The sequence below is a fragment of the Mesoplodon densirostris genome, chromosome 15 (assembly GCF_025265405.1).
Source record: "Mesoplodon densirostris isolate mMesDen1 chromosome 15, mMesDen1 primary haplotype, whole genome shotgun sequence".
In the NCBI taxonomy this organism is placed as follows: domain Eukaryota; kingdom Metazoa; phylum Chordata; class Mammalia; order Artiodactyla; family Ziphiidae; genus Mesoplodon; species Mesoplodon densirostris.
The window spans coordinates 73,720,981-73,739,603 of record NC_082675.1 but is presented as its reverse complement, the minus strand read 5'-3'; the positions used below and the strand labels follow the sequence as shown (position 1 = coordinate 73,739,603).

Sequence of the window (18,623 nt, the reverse complement as noted above, 5' to 3'; positions counted from 1 at the left end):
TATTAAAAACTTAGGTTTTGGACAAGTCACTATGTTAATGCCAGACCTTGTATTCTGCAAGTGGGGCAGGAGTTGTGGAGCTTCTTTTAGTTGGAGACTGCTGAGCTGGCAGACACTTCTCAGGGTCTGAGTAATAATAGGTTGTATTCTGCAACACATGTTCTTAAAGTGATCTCACTTCCATGACTTTTAAGACCTAGATAAAACTCATAATTCTCTAAGTGGAACATGTGATTTAATGACTATTGGGAGGATGGATAAAATTGGGACTTTCCTTTTTATCCATTCTGGAAACCTCCCCCCCTCAAAACAACTGTGTGTCTTGAGGTCTCAGTGGGCCATGCATAAGCCTTTGAAAGTTTAACAGTATCTAAGTTTAAACACTTTTGGTTGCATGTATTGGAGAACAATTCAAGTTAGCTTAAGATGAAAAGAAACCTATTTTAAAAGTTACAAATATGTCTCATGCTGCTCAAGAAGCCGGGCCTCAGGAATATGCTAGAACCAGGGCCTGAAGCTGCACCAGGAACCCAATGTCTGCCCTTCTCTCTCATCCTTTCTCTAGACTTTATTTCTCTGCCCCTCAGAAAGAAGTATATCCATCCCACAACTCAAAAATTTACATGTTAAAATTCCAAACACAAACACACCCAAATCCTAATTCCAAAATACCAAGAGAGACTGAGGGAAACAGATCCCTTTAGGTACTTTAAGCAGGAAGTGATTAATATAGGGGACCAGGTGCTCATGAAAATTCTGGATGAACTGAAGAAGTAGGTTCTAGGCTGTGTCTGCAAGTCTGGGTCACTCACCAGAGGAGCTTCTAGCTTTGAGGCTCCTCTGAAGAGCTTTCCAACTGAGAAGCCCTTGCAGTTGTTTATCAACATCTGGGCAGCTGGAGAATGGATATGAATTCTGCTGCAGAAATGCCAAAAAGGGAAGGGATGCTGGGCTCCAGTTTGCTTCTGCTTCCAAGTCACAAGCAGGTCCAAACAAGTGGAACTTAATTCACAAAGAGAACCTAGCTGCAAGGGAGTCTAAGCAATGTAGGGTTTTTATTTGCTTTCCCACCTCTCCAATTAGAACAAAAGTTCTAGAACGAAGGAGAGCCAATTCGTAGTATCTACCATAGATTATGTATCTGCCCATGGCTGACTCAGCTGTGGCCAGGGAGGCAGGGATACACGGTACACATGGGTGCCTGGGGCTCACCCTTTGGGTGGGAAGGATGGCTTATGAGCTGGGCAGATAATCCAAATGGAATTCATTACGGAATTCATTACCCATTTGAGATCCTTTCACAAATATTTATGGAGGCCCAAGCACGTGCTCTGTTTAGCAACTCGTACTTCTGAGTTCAGAAGCTGGGGGTGGGGGATGGTGAGCAACAGTTTTCACATTTATTGTTTCATAAATTTGAGGGGTTTTTTGTATTGCTATGGAAACATTTTTATCATCTCAATGCTTTGCCTTAAAATAAGCTTATGATTCACAGTTATCTTCTCCCCCCCGCCATAGCTGCCCACATTGGTGTTGGAATAAGTGGACAAGAAGGCATGCAAGCCGTCATGTCAAGTGACTATTCCTTTGCACAGTTCAGATACTTGCAGAGACTGCTGTTGGTGCACGGCAGGTGGTCTTACATAAGGATGTGCAAGTTCCTACGATACTTCTTTTATAAAAACTTTGCATTTACTTTGGTTCATTTCTGGTACTCCTTCTTCAACGGGTACTCTGCACAGGTAATATACCATCATCATTATTATTAAATGAGTAGAGCTCTTCTCTTACATGAATAAAACTATGTCTGAAAAACATTTTATTCCCCCTCCATATTTGTAGTTTTGGTGCTCTCTCTTAACAGGTGAGGTACAGATTAAGTTTATGAAGCTTCTAAAATGTTTCTGGTGCTTTAAACATATTTTATTTTGCCTTTAAAAAGGTAGGATTTGTTCCTGGTCTGTTGGCTTTTGTTTATGTGTCTTTGCCTTCACCATAGATTTTTTTTTTTTCCCAAGTCACTTTGCCATTAAGAATAGTGATAACAAATTGTTCAACTTTGAAAAAACTGTTCAAATTTAAGTATAAAATTACATTGGGGCTGAGGGGATTATATAAATTTGGGGTGATCATAGATCTAACATCATGTCTCCATTGTTGGTTTTTTAATTTTGACCTTTTGTTGAAATGGGAGTGGGGGAATATCTACAATGTTAAATCGTTGATATGGCAGAAACACACCATTAGCAAAAAACCTAAGTCAGTGCCTGTGGTTGTCCAAACTTCTCTGATGCTATGGTACAGACAACTGGCATGAGAGGAGGCCAGGTGTAGAAACTGGAGGCCAGGATGTCTTGGGGTTTTGAGCAAGGTTGGGGCCTTCCTCCTGTTTCTGTGCAGGATGGTATATCACTGTTGGTGCTGAGTAAGCCCATTTCCTCTATCCCCCACTGAGGACTGGGGTGTGCTCCTTTTCAGACCAGACTCCTTTTCCAAAAACTTTTCGGAGTCTATTTCCCCACTTATTTTACAGGGAAGATTATTGCCTGTGGAAAGCCTGTCCATTCCATCAAAACAAACTCGTGCCTGCTACTGGCATAGCTGGTGGCGGGGGTGGGGGTTTACTTTCCCTGGGGACACCCCAGCTTTGAGGGCAGATGCACACGTGTCAACTAGGTGGGCAATATTTCTTCATCGGTGACACGCAGACTCTGTCATCTCCTCACAGACCGCGTACGAAGACTGGTTCATCACCCTCTACAACGTGCTGTACTCCAGCCTGCCCGTCCTCCTCATGGGGCTGCTCGACCAGGTAGGAGCCTGGCACTGACAGGGTCGCTGCTGGACAGACTGAGGGACTGTTTCAAAGCAAATATTTCAATGCATTCTTTTGGTTTTCACTTCTTTCTGAGTAAACCCTATTATATTTCTGCTGTCAGGCAACAAGAGTAACTGCTATGCTTGTTTTATAGTAAGAAAAGAGGATTTCTGTGCCTGGGTTGAATTCATTGACAAAAGAGTTTATTACCCTCATTTTGGACACTAAGAGTTTCTTGTTAGATACCTAACAGTATGTCTCTACAACAACAACTTACACATCTTTAAAGTAAATTATTTTAACACCTCCCCAAACTTACAGGTTTAATTTCCAAATTAGTCCGCATTCTATCTAGTAGCAATTTTTACAGAAACTGCTTTCAAGAATAAAAAGAATAATTTGGAATTAACTCATCCATGTGTACGTGAAAATGCTTTCCCAAAGTATTAGAAAAAAATATATTCTCAGAAAGTAAAAATAGGTTTCCTACACTTTTTAGAAAAACATTACTGATTTGCTTTCTTACGTAGCAAAATAATAATACTTTATCTAGTCTCAGAATTAAATATCAAATAATGGTGGACTACAGCAATGCTCTCTGCACAATGAAATTATTCAGGATTTATCATCTTGTCTAGTTTTTGCCTTCCTACCTAGAACTTAACAAGTTGCAACTCTTTTCGACATAGAGGTGGTGACGTGTCTCTGAGTTCTTTGATCCCGATGGACAGCACTCAACTCTACTTGTGTTTTCCCCTTAAGGATGTGAGCGACAAACTCAGCCTCCGCTTCCCCGGGTTATACGTGGTGGGACAAAGAGACTTACTGTTCAACTATAGGAGATTCTTCGTAAGCTTGTTGCACGGGGTTTTCACGTCACTGATCCTCTTCTTCATACCTCTCGGAGCTTACCTGCAAACTGTGGGACAGGATGGAGAGGCGCCCTCAGACTACCAGTCTTTTGCCGTCACAATTGCTTCTGCTCTTGTAATAACAGTCAATTTCCAGGTATGTGGCTTTAGGCGACGGTTTTCAGTACCTGTTGGTACTGTGCGCATTTCTGTAGGTAGACCAGCGTGCACATCCGCCTGGCTCCCATTCTTCCTCCAACTGAGCCTCTGCTGCTTTGCAAATGTGAATGGATGCTATTTTCATCCCTTATACCAAACATAGTTCCTATTTCTTGCCTGAGCCAAAGAGAGCTTCTGATGGTTCAGTATTCAAGCCATACATACCATGCTTCAACTGCTGAATTCTACTATTTTCAGAATCCTTCGATCCTTTATTTCTTGCTAACTCCCCAAAATGAGTGCTCCGTTTTTCTCTGGTTTCCCAACAGATTGGCTTGGATACTTCTTATTGGACTTTTGTGAATGCTTTTTCAATTTTTGGAAGCATTGCACTTTATTTTGGCATCATATTTGACCTTCAGAGTGCTGGAATACATGTTCTCTTTCCATCTGCATTTAAATTTACAGGTTGGTATTTTCTAAATTCCAAAAGTAAATAAATAGGAATATGTCATTAATTTAGATTCTGACATAACTTCAGGGTAAGTAAAAACATAAAGTGTAAATTACTGCTAGTGAAAATTAATGTCCTGACTAGAATTGGGGGTGGTGGGTTGGAAGGGTGGTAACGTGATGGGAGGAAAGCAAATTAAAATAACTAAGCTATAATTGTGCTTTTTTTCTTCCATAAAACCTAATATTGGTAGGTTATTGGGAAACTGGGAATACATGTATTGCTGGTAGCACTATCGTTTAATCTTTCTAAAGCACTACCTAGAAATATGTAATGAATTTTTTTGTACATTTTGGTCCAGTATTTCCACATGGGGAAAATACCCTAAGATGAAACACACCAAATTTTGGAAAGGTAATCTGTACAAAGACTGCATCACTACAACATTTCTAATTGTCTTTTAAAAACTGGAAATAACCCTAAGACCTAAGAATATCAAATTAGCTAAACAAACTATGAATCCCAGATGATGGAATTCTAGAACTTAAAAGGGGACTGCATCATCAGAAATACATATACAGAGCAATAAGTAAACTTATGGAAAACAAAAGTTTACAGCTATATAAAATATATGACAAATTGACAAATGCTAGGATGAAATGATAAATATCAAAAATATTATAAATAGCATAAATTGGAATTTATGAACATCTTATTATGCATAGGGTAGTTTGGATTCACAGTGGAAAAAAATTCCCCATAAACTAATTTCCCTGTAAAAGATTAGGTTTTAGGTTTTTCTTCGTTTGTTAACACAATTGCTATGGTAACCCTTTTCTTATTGGGATTGAGCTCTTTTTTTTTTAAGACTGTGTTCTTGTTTACTGACTCTCTGTTTTAAAATTTTAGTATCCACTTACTTAGAATATTCCCATAGGGAATGTGTTTTAAACCCATACACATTTATGCTGTTATTTTTATAAACTCACAGTGTAAGTACAGAAAATACGAGAAATTTGGTTCTAGTTTTAAAATTGAGTAGTATATGGTCACCTGCACCTGGTTGTATTACAGAATTGAATTGTTACTTCCTTTGACATAAAAACTAGTAGCCTAATTCAGTGGTAAAAGCCTAGCTCTAGTCCGATGGACATGGGTTTTAATTCAGGAGTTGCCATAGCTAGTTCTGTTACCTTGGGCAAATTTTTTTACTCTCCACAACTCAGTTTCTTCATGTGATAGAGGACAATACTCCTCTCTCAGAAATGATTAAATGGCATGACCTAAAACACCCAGCATAAGGCTTATCCCACAGATGGCAGTGCCCGTTGTTAAATATGTGGCGTTTCAAACGAAAACTATAAATTGGAAGTGCTTTTTTAAGTTCCTGAAAAAATCCTACTTTTCCATTTTTAATTAATGCAATGTCAACAAATGTACTTTCTTTTTTCGCTATTTGTTCACTTATATACATTTGCCTTGTTCCAAAGAATTTACGTGCCTAATTCTGCTTTGCTTAGTCTGGTTTTAAAATGTTCATTCCTTGAGCAGTGGTGGGATGTTTTCGGGAGGGCAATCTGGTTGTAAAAGCTCACCACAGAGAATCCATTTGTGGACTGTGGAATATTAGCTATGCCCCCCTTGGGATGAAAACCATTGTGATTCATTCTCTGTGCTTTTTCCAGGCACAGCTTCAAATGCTCTGAGACAGCCATATATTTGGTTGACCATCATCTTGACTGTTGCCGTGTGCCTGCTGCCTGTTGTTGCCATACGATTCTTGTCAATGACCATTTGGCCATCAGAAAGTGATAAGGTATAGAAAAAATAGTCTTCTCCTAACTCTGAGTGCCTCTCACAGAAATCAAAGCATTTCTCCAAAGCAGCTTTCCTGCAAAATTCTAAGCTCTTGGGAAGTTTGGTCTGAAAATTTTTTAGGACTACTACTCTTTTTTTTTTAACTCCCCCTTGCAAATAAGTCCTTTGGGATTGGTATTTTTGTTTGCTTGCTTTTTATTAAAAAAATTACCAAATATCAAAAGGAAAACAGTATAATGAACCCCCATATATCTATCCTCTCAATTTAGCAATTATACTATTAATATTTTGCCCTGCATACACAGGTTGGGGTTTTTCTTCATTTAAAGGAAAATGAAAAATCCTCTTGTAGCAGGATCCTTTGAGCTACAAGTAACAGGAAGATACGGCTCAAAATGGTTCAGTGATGATGTATCACCTCCACTCACATAATAATTAGGTTTCAGGCTCAGCTGATGGGCAACTTAATGTTATCAAAAAAGAACTGGGTTTTTTTCCATCTCCCCGCTCTGCTGAAAGATGGGTACAGCAGTTCCCGGCATTGCGTCCTGACATGTCAATATCCAGGGGAAGATTAAAGACTGATTATGCTGTTGCTTTCCCTTAGAAGACTGGCAACTTTTTTTTTTTTTTTTTTGCCTGGCAACTTTTTATGGAAGGGCCCAGCACACTTTCCTCAGGTCTCATTAGCCAGAATGAGATCACATGCCCATTCCTGGACTAGTAGAGAGCAAGGGAAGTCAATCAGTCCTACCCCTGGGGGGTCCACATGGAGGAATGTGGCTGTAAGCAGGAGGATGGTACCTGAGTAAACTCCATTTCCATCAGAAAGGAGGAGAGAACAGCTGCTAGGTAGGCAGCCTTCACTATCCTCCAGCTTTCCCTCCTCCACTGACAAGGGTGTGTGGTAGCAACCCAGAAGGAGGCTAACAGTCTTTTCTAAACCTGTACCAGTCTGATTTATGAAATGGAAAGAGCACTAGTTTAGGAGTGGGAATCCTGGCACCCCGTTTTCTAGCTCTGAGAGCTTGGAAACGTCATGTAACCTGCCTCCCTCCATTTTCTCCACTTTAAAGCGAGGATGGTTATGCCCGCCCCCAAATGAGACAGGTGTGTAGCCAGTTCTTTTTAACCTTACCCCATCTCTCCCGCTTTCGCAGATTCAGAAGCACCGAAAGCAGTTGAAAGCTGAAGAGCAGTGGAAGCGGCGGCAGAATGTGTTCCGCCGGGGCATGTCCACGCGGCGCTCGGCCTACGCTTTCTCCCACCAGCGTGGCTACGCCGACCTCATCTCCTCCGGGCGCAGCATCCGCAAGAAGCGCTATCCCCTGGATGCAGTCATTGCCGACGGGACGGCAGAATACAGGCGAACCATGGAGAGCTGAGGCATTTGCTTCAGGTGACCTGTAGCAAAACAATCACACAAAGTAAAATGTCTTCTTTTTTTTTCTTTTTTAATGAGAGACTCGACTTTTTGAAAAAAAAAAAAAACAATTTGTCACGAGGATGTTGAAGGCAATCACCTTTTAAACAAGCTACAATACTTGGGTTGGACTACTGCAATAGCAAAGCCAAGGAGACCTTTTGAAAAGTCATATTATTCAACTGTTGATGTTTTGTTTTGATTCAAAGTGAACGTTTTTAACCCCATCTCAATCTAGGACAAGAGAATTAGAAAACGTCTCATTTCAGTTCAAATGGTATTGTACTATAAAATTACAATTAGATTTTCCTGTCTGGGATCTTCAGCACAAATTTCCCAGAGGCTCCTTTTTTCCTGGAGTCGACCTTACTAACAAAGATCTTTTATTTACAATGGTAATGACGAAAGATTCATGAATGTTCATCCCCTAGAAGCTAAGTGGTCTGATGACTTTTTCAAAGTTGATAATGGGGCTGCTTGGTTTCATGTTCTCATTGGTTTACTAATTCAGCTCAATCAACAAAAATTACTTCACATTTCATAAGTACAAGGTTTTGATCTGTTTTGGTTTACTACCAGGTTAAAAGAGCACATTACCTACGTTTACTCTTACTATTATTTCAGACACTTCCTGTAGTACCAAGTGCATTTATTTTCTACTGTCATTAAAAAAAAGATACACTTAAATATTTATGGGCTTTTTAAAAAAAAGCTTTTAAAAACTGAGGGTATCAGTGATAAACTGCAGAATATTTTGCAAAGCTTTCTTTTGAAAAGCAAACTTTTGTGCCTGCCTATATGTAAAGTATTTTATAAGGGACTTGAACAGAGACCTCACTCTTTTCTACTTAATGTCTTGAGAGAAAAGGCTGTCGGTAGCCATATTTCTAAGACTAACAGTGTATCATTTTAAAACTGAAGATAACTTTAGGCAATTATGGAAACTATCCTCAAAGAGGTAAAAGTTATTTATCCAGGGGCTTTTCTCACTCTGTGTGTTTCACACACTAGTTTCCACGTTTCACTGAAGACAGAGAAGTGTCTTCAGTAATTCTGTTCTTTACCATTAGGTTGTGAATGTTCACAATATCTGTTCCTTTGAATTCCTTATGAGGAAATCACAGCATGTATATAGTTCATTGTCTAGATATGAAAAGAATATAGCTCTTTAGTCTAAGGAAGTACATTTCCGGAAGTTTACAACTTTATCTTGTAAATTTAAAAATTGTAAGATTTTTGTGTAATTCTGTCAGTTTCAGATTTCTCTCCCGTTTTGCAAATTGTGGGAAAGGTCGACAATGCAAATGTGTCAAAGACTTACATGGTTGGGTGCAATATTAACAATTTTAAAATGCAAATTGCTTTGGATAAATTATTTCTATATTCTATAAATCTGAGATTAATGTATATTTTTGTTTAAAAAATAAATGCTTTAGTAAAATCTTCGGAAGTACAATCTTTTAAAATATTTTTTAAGTTGGGTTCTTTATTTTAGACTGGGGCAGATGATGGAAGAATCTAGGCCTACCTGGGTTTTTTTTTTTTGTTTTTTTTTTTTTCTTTTTGCGGTATGTGGGCCTCTCACTGTTGTGGCCTCTCCCGTTGCGGAGCACAGGCTCCGGATGCGCAGGCCCAGCGGCCATGGCTCACGGGCCCAGCCGCTCCGCGGCATATGGGATCCTCCCAGACCGGGGCACGAACCCGTATCCCCTGCATCGGCAGGCGGACTCTTAACCACTGCGCCACCAGGGAGGCCCGGCCTACCTGGTTTTTAAAGGAACATAGGTGGTAAGAAGTTACTGGTAGGGTACTAAGTGTTAGGGTCAAAGTGGCTGAGAAAAGGATCAGACTACAGAGGCAGAGGGTATGGATTTATAGTTGGCAAGACCAACTGTACCCCGGGAGGGTGCATCTTAGGATATTAGGGAACAATTTTTCCAAGTGACCTCAATTCTTTGGAGCCAGAATAAAAGCAAAGGTAAGCCCTGACCAAAAGTAGGGGCTGGGAAGTGAGTAGAAAATGAGCAAAGGGGCATTAGGATACTGAAGGGCAGGAGAGGAGGTAAGGACAAGGAGGGATGCCTGAGGCTGGAGGAGGGCCGAGTCTGATGAGCTAGCTGCAGGACAGGCAGTCAGTTCCTGGACAGTAAGGAAAGCTGTGATCCCATTAGGGAAACGTGACAGACGAGGAGGTTCTTTGCAGGAGGACAGAGATGGGGGACTTTTCTGGGAGGCATAATTAGTAGGTGATGAGAGAGTATCAGTCTAGGGGTGTTCTGTAAGGTAGGAAATCAGGACCCTGGCTTCCGGACAGCCTGCTTCCAGAGCGGAATTTCATATCTACATCAGGGCAACCTGTTAGAAATGGGTGGGAGGAGACAGGACAGATTATTAGCCTCTGCAATAGAAATGGTATGAGAAAACCTGAGCAGACCTGGGAGATGGTCCCTTAAAAAAAATTAAGGTCCATTTTTTCCTTAGGATATATACTACTATATTTAAATTGGCTGAGGAATAAATGTTTTTAACCAAAGAGCACCACCTAAAGGTTCTTACTGATGTTCAGGACCAGAAACTGTTCAGTAAAGGCATCTGATGGGGATAAAATGGTTCTTAAGAGACTCCAATGTGCTAGCAAAATGTACCCTAATGGAATCTAAATGTTTTAACAGTTGCTGCCTTCATGTGATGTGAATGAAGCTTAGGAAAATTTTAAGACAGCTTCTACAAGTCTTGTCAGAATCTGCTTCTAAGTTATAGCTGTAATAAAACTGCTGGTGCATGGGACTTCCCTGGTGGCGCAGTGGCTAAGAATCTGCCTGCCAATGCAGGGAACACGGGTTCGAGCCCTGGTCCGGGAAGATCCCACGTGCCGCGGAGCAACTAAGCCCATGTGCCACAACTACTGAGCCTGCGCTCTAGAGCCTGCAAGCCACAACTACTGCAGCCCGCGTGCCTAGAGCCTGTGCTCCACAACAAAGAGAAGCCACCGCAACGAGAAGCCCGCACACCGCAACAAAGAGTAGACTCTGCTCGCCGCAACTAGACAGAGCCTGCACACAGCAACGAAGACCCAACGCGGCAAATGAATGAATGAATGAATGAATGAATGAATTAAATAAATAAATAAAGGCAGGCTCAGACTCTCAGACCCACCTGCACCAGGGCCCAGCACAGGAGGAGCCAACTGAAATGCATCCAGACTTTATGTAAGAGGCTTTATTGCTTACCTTAGAGGGTTGGTCCTAGGGGCAGGGATCAGATTTAACACACGTGCCTGCTGGGGTACCCTCCACGGACAAAGGCTGGTGGATGCCATCTTTGTCTCACTCCTGCCAGCAGGGCACCATCTTTTTAGTATTTTAATCTACGTTCTTTTTTCCCCCCCAGTCAGCACCATCTTTATGCCCTCCCTATGCTGCAATCTAGAGCACCAGTATCTCCCAGAGGGGAGCTTTTACATGCATCTGGTATCCTTATTTTATGTCTGGTACCCTGGTTTTTGTGACTGCAACTCAGGGGACACCCCTAATTGCCTGGCTCTGGCGGCCAGTGGGGCTTATGCTCATGGGTCCAGCAGGACTGTAACCAACAGCGAAAGAGTTCTTAACCGGCTACCATCTCCAGGGCACAGCAAGGGCAACAGTCCGAGGAGTCTTACTATGAGAGGCCCACTGACTGACCTTCGTAACTGTGGCCTGCGGAGCCGATTTCCAAGGAAGCACACGTCTACGTGTCTACGGTAACGCTCTCCAGCCACCTCGGAGGGTGGGCACGCTCTCTGCGCTTGCACCCCACAGCCCTCAGAGCACTACTGTCCCCCAGGGAGGAGCTCATCCATGTGTCTGGTCCCAGACTTTACATCTGGTGCCTCAGTTTTTGTGGCTGCCACCTAGGGGACGCCCCTTACTCACCTGCCTCTGGGGGCCAGCAGGGCTTGTGTTCCTGGGTCCCATGGCGTTGGTATAAACGGGGAGACAGTTCTTGGCCTGCGACCAGCCCCAGGGCACAGCGAGACAGCTGACTGAAACAAACCCCAGTCTTTCTGTGATAAAGGAATGTTGGCTTGTCCTGGAGCTCTGGCCGGAGGGGCAGGCTTCTGGTTGGATGTAGGGACCTACTGAGATGCTCTCCTTGGACAAAAGCCAGAGGACACCATTTCTGTGCTCCCCATCTGCCCACCAGTATCTCTCAGAAAGGAGTTTGTACAGTTGTCTGGAGCCCCACTTTCTGTGACTGATACCCAGGGGGACACTTCTAGGGTATCCAGCTTTTGCAGCCAGCAGGTTTATGCTTGCAGTCCTTCAGTACTGTATATATTTGCATATACTGCTACCTGAGAGTCTAGCTTCCAATAAGCCTGCTGAGATCCTCCTCTATGGGATACTGACAGGTCTTGCCAACGCTCAACAACTGAGAACCTCTAAAATTAAAATGGGCAGCTTGGACAATCACAAAGGTTTGAAAGACAACCAAGAGCTAGAGCAGGGTTGGATGACAAGGTTCATCTACATGAGGCTACCCCCTCAAGATTAAGGAGAGGTGGCTATTTTACCTCCACATAGACACCAACACAGAGAGTCAAGGAAAATGAAGAAATAGAGGAATATGTCCCAAATGAAATGAAATAAGATAAAACCTCAGAAAAAGAATGAATGTAATGCAGATAAGTAATTTACCTCATAAAGAGTTCAAAACAAAGATCATAAAGATGCTTACCAAGCTCAGGAAGGGAATGGATGAACACAGTGAAATCTTTGACAAAGAGATAGAAGGTATAAGAAAGTATCAGGGGCTTCCCTGGTGGCACAGTGGTTGAGAGTCCGCCTGCTGATGCAGGGGACGCGGGTTCGTGCCCCGGTCTGGGAGGATCCCACATGCCGCGGAGTGGCTGCGCCCGTGAGCCATGGCCGCCGAGCCTGCGAGTCCGGAGCCTGTGCTCCGCAACGGAAGAGGCCACAGCAGTGAGAGGCCCGCATACCACAAAAAAAAAAAAAAAAAAAAAAAAAGTATCAAATAGAAGTCACAGAGCTGGTGGTTGTGGGGTGGGATGAACTGAGAGACTGGGATTGACATACAGACACTACTATATATAAAACAGATAACTAATGAGAACCTACTGTATAGCACAGGGAACTTTACTCAATGCTCTGTGGTGAACTAAATGGGAAGGAAATCTAAAAAAGAGTGGATATATGTATGTGTATAACTGATTCACTTTGCTGTACAGAAGGAACTAACAACATAGTAAATCAACTATACTGCAATTAAAAAAAAAGTCACAGAGCTGAAGAAACAATGATCAAACTGAAAAGTACACTACTGAGGTTCAACAGTAAACTAGACGAAGCAGAAGAAAGGACAAGTGGGCAGTGGACTTCACCTAATCAGAGAAACAAAAAAAATGAAAAAAAAGTGAAGATAGCTTAAAGGACTTATGGGACAACATCAAATGGACCAACATTTGCATTAAAGGGGTCACAGAAATAGGAGAAAGGAGAAGACTCATTTGAAGAAATAACAGCTGAAAACTTCCCTAACCTGGGGAAGGAAACAGACACCTAGGTGCAAGAGGAACAGATAGTTCCAAATAAGAACCCAAAGAGACCCACACCAAGACATATTATAATTAAAATGTCAAAAGTTAAAGATAAGGAGAGAATCTTAAAAGCATCAAGAGGAAAACAAAGAATCCCCCCTAAGACTATCATCAGATTTTTGAGCAGAAGTTCTGCAGGCAATAGGGAGTGGCATGATATATGCAAAGTGATTTAAAGAAAAAAGCTTCGAACCAAGAATACTGTATCTGGCAAAGTTGTCATTCAGAACTGAAGAGATAAAGAGTTTTCCAGACAAGCAAAAACTAAAGGAGTTCATCAACACTAGACCAGCCTTACAAGAAATGTTAAAAGGACTTCTATAAGCTGAAAGGAAACTGTGCTAATCAGTAACAGGAAAACATGAAAGTCTCACTGGTAAAGGTAAATATATAGTAAAATTCAGAATAATGTTATAAAGGTGGTATATTAATCACTAATAAAGCTAGTATGAAAGTTAAAGTACAAAAGTAGTAAAAAATGTAACTATAATAATTTGCTAAGGGATACACAAAAAGATATAAATTGTGACATCAAAAACATAAAACAAGAGGAAGCAGAAAATAAAAATATAGAGCTGTAGGATGCATTCAAACTTTTAAGTTGTTAGCACCTTAAAATAAACTGCTATAAATATAAGTTGTTATATGTAAGCCACAGAAAAAAAACCATAGTAGATACACAAAAGAGAGAGATAAAGGAATCTAAGCATACCACTACAGGAAAGCATCAAATCAGAAAGGAAGCAAGCGAAGAAAGGAACAGAAGAACAATAAAACAGCCAGGAAGCAAGTAACAAGATGGCAGTAAGTACATACCTATCAATAATCACTTTAAATGTAAAAGAACTAAATTCTCCAATCAAAAGACACAGAGTGGCTGAATGGATTAAAAAAAAAAAAAAGACCCATCTATGCTGCCTACAAGAGACTCACTTCAGATGTAAAGGCACACAGACTGAAAGTGAAAGGATAGGAAAAATATATTCCATGCAAATGAAAACCAAAACAAGCTGGGGGGGGCTAGACTTACATCAGATAATATAGAGTTTAAAACAGTCTGTAATAAGAGATAAAGAAGATCATTACATAGGTACAATGGGGTCAATCTAACAAGAGGATATAACATTTGTAAATATTTATGAACACAACATAAAGAGCACCTAAGTGTATACAGCAAATATCAACAGACCTGATGAGAGAAATAAAAAGCAATACAATAACAGTAGGTGACTTTAATACCGCAGTTTCATGAATGGATAGATCATCCAGACAGGAAATCAATAAGGAAACACTGGTTTTAAACATGTTAAAGCAAATGGATATAACAGATATATACAGAACATTCCATCCAAAAGTAACAGAATACACATTCTTCTCAAGTGCACATGAAACGTTCTCCAGGGTAGATCATTTGTTAGGCCACACAACAAGTCTTAATAAATTTAAGACTGAAGTCATACCAAGCATCTTTTCTGACCACAATGGTATAAAACTAGAAATCAATCACAAGAAGAAAACTGGAAAAATCACAAATATATGAATATTAAATAACATACTACTGAACAACCAATGAATCAAAGAAGTAATCAAAAGAGAAATTTTAAAATACCTTGAAACAAATGAAAATGGAATACAACACACCAAAACCCATAAGATGTGCCAAAAGCAGTTTGAAGAGGGACGTTCATAGCACTAAATGCCTACTTCAAGAAACAAGAAAAATCCCAAGGACTTTACACCACCTCAAGGAACTAGAAAAAGAAGAATAAAGCCCAAAGTTAGTAGAAGGAAGAAAATAACAATGAGCAGAATGGAAATAACTGCTCTAAAGACAAAAAAAAAAAAAAAAAAAAAGATTTTAGAAAAGATCAATGAAACTAAGAACTGGTTTTTCAAAAAGATAACAAAATTGACAAACTGTTAGTGAAACTCACCAGAGAGAGAGAGAGAGTGCTCAAATAAATAAAATCAGAAATGAAAGAGTAGAAATTACAACTGATACCACAGAAATACAAAGGATCCTAAGAGATTACTATGAACAATTATACATCAACAAATTGGACAACCCAGAAGAAATGGAAAATGTCCTAGAAACATATAACCTAACAGGATGAATCATGAAGAAACAGAAAATCTGAACAGACCAAATATTAGTAAGGAGATTGAATTAGTAATTTAAAACCTCCCCCCCAAAAAAGTCTAGGGCCAGATGGCTTCATGGGTGAATTCTACCAAACATTAAAAGAATTAATAACAATCCTTCTCAAACTCTTCCAAAAAACAGAAGAGGAAGGAACACTTCCAAACTCATTTTATGAGGCCAGTATTACCCTGATACCAAACAAGAAAAGGATGCCACAAGAAAAGGAAATTACAGGCCAATATCCCTGATGAACATGTATGAAAAAAACCTCAATAAAATATAGGCAAACAGAATTCAACAATACATTAAAAGGATCATGTACCATGATCAAGTGGGATTTATTCCAGGGATGCAAGGATGGTTCAACATCCACAAATCAATCACTGCGACACAGTACAGTAACAAAATGAAGGATGAAAATTATATGATCATCTCAATAGATGCAGAAAAAGCACCTGACAAAATCCAACATCCATTTATGATAAAAACTGGGTATAGTGGGTATAGAGGTATTATGTTGAGGTATACATACCTCAACATAATAAGGTCCATATTTGATAAGCCCACAGCTAACATACTTAATGGTGAAAAGCTGAAAGCTTTTTTCTTCCAATATCAGCAACAAGCTAAGGATGCTGCTCTTACCACTTTTATTAAACATGGATTTGGAAGTCCTAGCCAGAGTAATCAGGTAAGAAAAAGAAAAGGCAACCAAATCAGAAAGAAAGAAGTGAAACTCAATATTTGCCGATGACATGATATTATATACAGGAAACTCTAGACTCCACCAAAAAACTGTTAAAACTAATAAACAAAACAGTACAGTTGCAGCATACAATATCAATACAGTTGACACTTGAACAACAGAGGTTTGAACTGCATGGATCCACTTACACATTACTTATTTTCAATAAATACACACTACAGTACCACACAATCTTGGTGGTTGAATCTGTGGATGCGGAGGGCCAGCTATAAAGTTATATGCAGATTTTTGACTCTGTGTGTGTGTGTGTGTGTGTGTGTGTGTAGGGGGGAGGGGGGTCAGTGCCCCAAACCCCATGATGTTCAAGGGTCAATTATATATGAAAACCTACTGGGTTTCTATACACTAATAACACAATAGCAAAAAAAAAAAAAAAGAAAGAAAAAAAAAGGAGGTGAAAGACCTGTACAATGAAAACTGTTAAGACACAATGAAAGAAACTGAAAATGACACAAATAAATGCATAGATATTCCATGCTCATGTACTGCAAAATTTAATGTTTTAAAAATGTCAATACTACCAAAAGCAATCTACAGATTCAATGCAATCCCTATCAAAATTCCAATAGCATTTTTCACAGAAATACAATAAACAATCCTAAAATTTGTAAAGACCCACAAAAGACTCTGAGTAGCCAAAGCCATCTTGAGAAAGAAGAACAAATCTGGACTCATCACACTCCCTTATTTCAAACACTATTACAAGTTATAGTAATCAAAACAGTATGGTATTGGCATAAAAGATGGAACAGAATAGAGAGCCCAGAAATAAACCCATGCATATATGGTCAATTAATTTACAACAAATGAGCCAAGAACATACAATGCAGAAAGGACAGTCTCTTCAATAAATGGTGCTGTATGCAAAAGAATGAAACTGGACCATTCTCTTACACCATACACAAAAATTAACTCAAAATGGACCAAATGTTTGAGCATAAGACCTGAAACCATAAAACTCCTAGAACACATAAGTGGTAAGTTCCTTGATATCAGTCTTGGCGATAATTTTTTGCATTTGACATGAAAAGTAAAGGCAATAAAAGCAGAAATAAACAAGTGGGACTATGTCAAATTAAAAAGCTGCACAGCAAAGGACATCACTAAATGGGAGAAAATATTTGCAAATCACTTTTCTTATATGGGGTTAATATACAAAATATATAAAGAATGCATACAACTTAATAGCAAAAAACCGAACAGTACAACAAAAATAAACATTTTTCCAAAGAAAACAAATAGATGGCCAACAGGCACATGAAAAGGTACTCACATCACTAATTATCAGGAAAATGTAAGTCAAAGCCACAGTGAGATATCACCTCACACCTGTAAGAATGGCTATTATCAAAAAGATGACAAATAACAAGTGCTGGCGAGGATGTGGAGAAAATGATCACCTGTGCACTGCTGGTGGGAATATAAATTGGTGCAGCCACGATGGAAAACTATGGAGATTTCTCAAAAATAAAAACAGAACTACCACACAATCCAGCAATTCTACTTCTGTGTATTCATCCAAAGTAAATGAAAATACTGTGTCAAAATGATATCTGCACCCCCATGTTCATAGCAGCATTATTTAAAATAGCCAAATACGGCAACAAACTAAGCATCCACCAATGGATGAAAGGATGAAGAAAATGTGGAATATATATACAACTGTTGTATATTATTCAGCCATGAAAAAAATAAATACAATTTCATCATTTGCAACAACATGGATGGACCTTGAGGGCATACTAAGTGAAATAAGCCAAAGAAAAACAAACACTATATGGTCTCACTTTATATGTGGAATCTAAAAAACAAAATAAAAAACAAACAAAACAAAAAAACTCCTTTGCTCATGGATACAAAAAACTGGTGGCAGATTGGGAGGTGGGAAAAATAGGTCAAGGGGGTTAAAAAACACAAACTTCCAGTTATAAAATAAATAAGTCATGAGAATGTAATATACAGCATGGTGACTACAGTTAATAACACTGTATTGTACATTTGAAAGTTGCTAAGAGTCTTTTTTTAAAATTTAATTTTCGGCCCCCGGAGGAAGATGGCGGAAGAGTAAGACGCGGAGATCACCTTCCTCCCCACAGATACATCAGAAATTCATCTACACGTGGAACAACTCCTACAGAACACCTACTGAACGCTGACAGAAGACCTCAGACCCCCTAAAAGGCAAGAAACTCCCCACATACCTGGGTAGGGCAAAAGAAAAAAAGAATAAACAGAGACAATAGGATAGGGACGGGACCTGCACCAGTGGGAGGGAGCCGTGAAGGAGGGAAGGTTTCTACACACTACAAGCCCCTTCGCGGGCGGAGAATGCAGGTGGCGGAGGGGGAAAGCTTCGGAGTAGCGGAGGAGAGCACAGCAACAGGGGTGTGGAGGGCAAAGCGGAGAGATTCCAGCACAGAGGATCGGTGCCCTCAGGCACACACCAGCCCGAGAGGCTTGTCTGCTCCGCCGCCGCTGTGGCGGGCGGGGCTGGGAGCTGAGGCTTGGGTATCGGCTTTCAGTCGGAGCGCAGGGAGAGGACTGGGGCTGGCGGCAGGAAGAGAGCCTGAAGGGGTTAGTGCACCACGGCTA

The 18,623-nt window shown here is 40.3% G+C and overlaps 1 protein-coding gene and 1 long non-coding RNA gene across 2 annotated transcripts in view; one reads left to right on the top strand and one right to left on the bottom strand.

Moving 5' to 3' along the window:
* ATP8B1 (ATPase phospholipid transporting 8B1) overlaps positions 1–8,907 on the top strand; it is a 120,356-nt gene extending 111,449 nt beyond the window's left edge. Inside the window, exons 23-28 of the mRNA XM_060118675.1 lie at positions 1,519–1,742; positions 2,729–2,812; positions 3,581–3,826; positions 4,158–4,296; positions 5,968–6,098; positions 7,261–8,907. Coding sequence (XP_059974658.1) covers positions 1,519–1,742; positions 2,729–2,812; positions 3,581–3,826; positions 4,158–4,296; positions 5,968–6,098; positions 7,261–7,485 — 1,049 coding nt within the window. The 3' untranslated portion in view covers positions 7,486–8,907. The remainder of the gene's footprint in view (positions 1–1,518; positions 1,743–2,728; positions 2,813–3,580; positions 3,827–4,157; positions 4,297–5,967; positions 6,099–7,260) is intronic.
* LOC132502654 (uncharacterized) overlaps positions 1–18,623 on the bottom strand; it is a 59,166-nt gene that overhangs the window by 3,183 nt on the left and 37,360 nt on the right. Inside the window, exons 2-3 of the long non-coding RNA XR_009534512.1 lie at positions 7,239–7,504; positions 3,645–4,307 (exon numbers count right to left, since the gene is read on the bottom strand). This is a non-coding gene — a long non-coding RNA (uncharacterized LOC132502654). The remainder of the gene's footprint in view (positions 1–3,644; positions 4,308–7,238; positions 7,505–18,623) is intronic.